At 39.4% G+C, this 5317-nt stretch overlaps 1 protein-coding gene across 1 annotated transcript in view; it reads right to left on the reverse strand.

Annotated features, from left to right (window-relative positions):
- The window catches only part of LOC106873019 (protein FAM234B), a 22541-nt gene extending 17612 nt beyond the window's left edge, over positions 1–4929 (reverse strand). The window contains exon 1 of the mRNA XM_014920220.2: positions 4186–4929. Coding sequence (XP_014775706.1) covers positions 4186–4201 — 16 coding nt within the window. The 5' untranslated portion in view covers positions 4202–4929. The remainder of the gene's footprint in view (positions 1–4185) is intronic.
- Positions 4930–5317: the final 388 nt, after the last annotated feature.

Consider the following 5317-nt stretch of genomic DNA (forward strand, 5'->3'; position numbering starts at 1 on the left):
AGAATAAGTACCAGGCTTATAAAAAGTAAGTACTGGGGTCGATATATTCGATTAAAATTCTTCAAGGCGGTGTCCCATTATGACCGCAGTCAAATGACTGAAACAAGTAAAAGATAAAAGATAATCTACGGGGGAATTATTAAATTTGCCATGTCCGTATGTCTACTAGATAGGTTTAGATATATTATATATAAATCAAATATTACGCACTTTGTGTTTTCATGGAATAAATTGCATTGCATGAAACAACTTCATGGTACGAAAAAAAAAAAAAAAAGATCGCTGCCCCGCAATGATCAAGGGAAGCAACTTTGTAAATCATAAACTATTCACTAAGTGGTTATCTTCCCTTTATGTCGGTAGTTTCGAATTTGATTTTCACTACTGATATCCTTTTATTTAAATGAAAATTTTCACGGGCCTTAAGCTTTTAAAAGCGAGGTATATTCATCAGCTAATTATATTAACTAATAACAAGGCCGTTTTCTCACTTTCATCTCTTACCTGATAACTCATTAATAATCATATTTAATCACTGTGTGGCATTTTGGGCAAGTGTTTTCTGCTAGAGCCCCAGGCTGACCAAAACCTTATGAGTGGATTTCGAAGACAAACTGAAAGAAGCCCGTCATGTGAGTGTGTGTGTGTGTGTCTGTGTATCACACACACACATATATTCTATCGTTCACACTCACACACACATATTCTATCATTCACACTCACACACATTTCATCACACACACTTATATATTCTATCATTCACACTCACACATATTCAGTCATTCACTCACAAATTCTCCCACCCACCCCCTCTCTATCTATCTATCTATCTATCTATCTCAGTAGACACATTTTAAAAGGGTAATACAAAGAACATTCAATGAGAAAGAAAGAAAGGAGAAAATGGTGTGAAAGGCCCCAGAGCAGAGCATAATAAGATTCTTGAAGGAAAATGTGAGTTTGGGGCCAAGCAGAAGTTTTCACACCGTTCCTTGATCTTTAGAATTAGCAGCAGAATTACTCTCAGTCTATCCCTTATCACGAAGGCATATCTGGAAAAGGCAATCTAGGATACATTGTCTGAAACTATGATGAGATGGTCATGGCTGGAATGCTTAGACCATACTGGAGCACTGGTACTAAACACGAACAATTATAGGGACCATAAAACAAGGGAAAGCCTCTACTATGAGCAACCCCACAAACAGAGGGATCACTTTGACTGAAATAAAGTGTGGTTGATCAGAGCTGGCCTGGAGTCAAACATCAACAACAATGTGACCACTGCTGTTTTCTTTTGTTAACTTGTTACTCTCATTGTGAAATAGCTCAAACATTAGTCACACTATGCTACAATTATTACTTGTTAAACTACTACTACCACTACTACTACTACTACTACTTAGTGTCCTATTATAACTACATTTTCAAGTACCTGGCTATTAAGTATCGAGTGAAGATATTCATTGTTAATACAAAATACAGGCCTACTTCATTATTCTGGTCACATATATATACACTTGAATATAAACCATTATCACAGTTAATCTGTCTACATGGTTGTTCAACCTGCTAGATATAACAGCCAAATCTTCATCGTATCACATGCTAGTGTCTGAGTACAGGGGTTCTCAGTCTGGAGTAAAAGTAGTAGAGTTCCTTCCCGAGTCATATAGAGTTGTGGGGCTGGTTTCAAATGGAACAAAAAACAAAGTTGGCTACAGTTGAATTTGAACTCAGAATGAAAAGAATTAGAACAAATACTGCAAAGCAACTTTACCAGTGCTCTAATGACATTGTGTGTAGTTCAAAGTTTTGCAATATTTTGGCAAATTATTTGTTTAATTCATAAAGTTTGAACAAAGGCAGCCTAGCATTCAAAGTAGAGACCATCATGTCATGCTGTCTGAAGCCACCGTTCTGGCAGTTCTTTGACCTCACACTGGTACCAATTCTCGTCCTCTGAGGTGAGGAACTTCTTCACTGAAGTTTCCACCTCCTGTTCATTGACGAAGCATCACGATTGCCGGAAGTGAGCCCTGGATCAAAACAAATAATAATCCAAGGAAGATATTTTCCCATAATCCTAATATGCAAGGCCAGCTTCCAGAACCTGTTGCCAAACATGGGCATTTTGAACACAAGGGGATAATTCACAATGAGTTTTGTTTCAGATGGTTAAACCAGCAACGCCAACCTATATGCTGAACAACTGGAACAGATGTATGTCATTGTGCAACGAAAATACTCAACATTGGTTAACAGAAATCAAACTCTTCCACAAGACAATGCACAACCCCATACGACCGAGAATAAACTCCAGGAATTTGAGGGAAATAAAGCATATAGTCTGGACATATCTTCCTTGGATTACTACTTGTTCCTGTGCTCCCTGATGCTTCATCAATCAAGAAAAGGTGGAAGTTTCAGTGAGGGAGTTCTTCACCTCAAAGGACGAGAACTGCTATCATCATGGGATCAAAGAACTGGCTCCAGACGGTCCCACATGATGGCCTCTACTTTGAATGCTTGGCTGCTTTTGTTGTAGAAAGACAGTTACTCTTTACTCTTTTACTTGTTTCAGTCATTTGACTGCGGCCATGATGGAGCACCGCCTTTAGTCGAGCTAATCAGCCCCAGGACTTATTCTTTGTAAGCCTAGTACTTATTCTATCGGTCATTTTTTGCCAAACCGTTAAGTTACAGGGACGTAAACACACCACCATCGGTCGTCAAGCGATGGTGGGGAGACAAACACAGACACACATACATATATATATATATATACATATATACGACGGGCTTCTTTCAGTTTCCGTCTACCAAATCCACTCACAAGGCTTTGGTCGGCCCGAGGCTATAGTAGAAGACACTTGCCCAAGGTGCCACGCAGTGAGACTGAACCCGGAACCATGTGGTTGGTAAGCAAGCTACTTACCACACAGCCACTCCTGCTCCTTGTGCAATTTTTTGCAGCACACATTATTTTGTTTACAGTCTGGGAATCGAACCCTCAATCGTGAATGCAGAAATACAACTTGAAATTGAAATACTATTTGTATCAAGGTCTGTCGTGTTTACTTTTGCCTTTTTACAATTTGTGTAGCCATGTGGCTCCTCCACAGCAGGACAGCTGTTCTGTTGGAAGTCCTTTCTTTCATACTTTGACCAACCTCCCCCTCTACAGTGGCCCCACTCAGTTATAGGGGCTCTTAGTCTTGCTAGCTGTATGGTAAACTCGCTGGTGCCACTGCCACGCAAAAAAAAAAAAAACACCCAGAAAAGTGGTTGGCATTAGAAAGTGCATCGAACCGTCGAAACCATCCCAAAGCAGACACAGGTGCACAATACAGTCCCTGAATGGGTTAGATCCTGTCAACCTGTCAAAATCCGCGTGTATGTGTGTGAAGGGGGCGTTTGGGTTTGTGTGCCCTTCTCCCCGCTTGACAACAGGTGTTGGTTTGTTTACGTCCCTGTAACTTACCAGTTCGGTAAAGAGACCCATAGGAAAGATACCAAAGTTTTCCCAAAAAAAAAAATAATAATAAAATTAGTCACTGGGGTCGATTTATTCGACTGAACCCTTCGAAGTGGTGCCCCAGCATGGTCGCAGTTCAATGACTGAAACAAGTACAACATAAAAAGATGTATATGTATGTCGTACATACACACAAGTACATATATCAATGTTTAAACGTTACACACACACGATCATGTATTAATATATCTTTGCTCTCTCCTTTCCTGTTTACTATTATGCTGTGTCACGGACTTCGAGCAATTCAATAATCATATATTATTTTCCATTTTGGTTTAATCAGGATTTGAACCTTCGTTACCTTCAACATCGCATCCCAACCGTAACACAACCTGTTGTTACATTTGGCGACCCCTTTCCATTAAATATATGTATGTGTGTATGTATGGATAGATGATAGATCAAGTCAAAAAAATAAAAAGGTGGGCAAGACATGAAGCAGTGGTTGAATATATTAAGGAGAAGAGAAAGAGGGGAACAACAAGAGAGATAAAGAAGCTAAGAAAAAACAGCATAAAAAAACAAAGATGTTTGGGCGTGGATCGTCTTATAAAGATGTAAGAATAACTTCTGGTTCCATTTTAAGTTTTTTATGAACAATAAAAAGGTGAAACAACAAATATTTAAATAAAAAAAAGTTCACTCACTCCGCAATATCCCCATAGAGCGACAGCTAAATGGTGTGTATATATATATAGTCTATATAGACAATATATATATATATGTATGTATATACACTCACGAGCACAGGTGTGTATATATATTGATATGTGTGTGTGTGTTTCGAAGGAGGAAGCAGAACAAGAAAAATATTTCGATCAGCTGAGATGATGTTGAAGACAAGAGAGTCCGGCAGTGACCAGTGTGTACAGGTCTGGAGACAACATTTGTCACGCGGAGGACGGGAGGAAGCGGACCAGAACCACGACGAGACAACAGATTGAACGACTGACGACAAAGTTTGTTGTTTGGTTAGGATGGCATGTTCTGATTGTTGAATGACAGTCACGCAGTAAATGACGGATACTTCCGGTTCCTAAAAAGTAGTTGTTAACAGCAGCTGAACTTCCCTATGACGTAACTTCCGGAAGTTTATATTTTTTTTTCGTCATAGCTTTTGCATGTTTCGGTCATGGGATTGCGACCATGCTGGAGCACCCGCCTTAACGGGTTCGAGTCGAACGAATTGACTCCAGTATTTATTATTTTTTTTTCCTTAAAGAATAATCAGTCGGTGTTAGTTCGCTTATGTCCCCCTGTTGTTTATGGGACTAAACAACAGCAAAGTTAATAAATTTTTGTAATGTACAATGAGGAAACAAAGCGACAAGCTGGCAGGATTGTTTAGCAGTCCGGACAAAAGGCTTAACGGCATTTCGTCCGTCTTCACGTCTCAAGTTTAAATTCTGCTGAGGTCAACTTTGCCTTTCATCCTTTCGGGGTCGATAAATTAAGTACCAGTTGCGTACTGGAGTCGATCAAATCGACTGGCCCTCTCTCCCAAAATTTCGGGCCTTGTGCCGAGAGTAGAAAAGAATACACAATGAGGAAACCTTTACATGGTTGCTTAGTCTGCTAGAAATAGCTGCCAAATCTAATTATACTCTATTCTCTTTAAAATAGTGAGAAGGGACTCATATAATGTGGTTATCAATGTATTATATCTATAAAAAAAAAATGATGGCCACGCTTGAACTGCTTTTGATCATCAATCTGTTCAGTCGGTGCTGCTTTGGAGTTAACCCTTTTACCACTGGAATCAATATGTGCGTGTGTGTG

The sequence above is a fragment of the Octopus bimaculoides genome, chromosome 25 (genome assembly GCF_001194135.2).
Source record: "Octopus bimaculoides isolate UCB-OBI-ISO-001 chromosome 25, ASM119413v2, whole genome shotgun sequence".
Classification (NCBI taxonomy): Eukaryota; Metazoa; Mollusca; class Cephalopoda; order Octopoda; family Octopodidae; genus Octopus; species Octopus bimaculoides.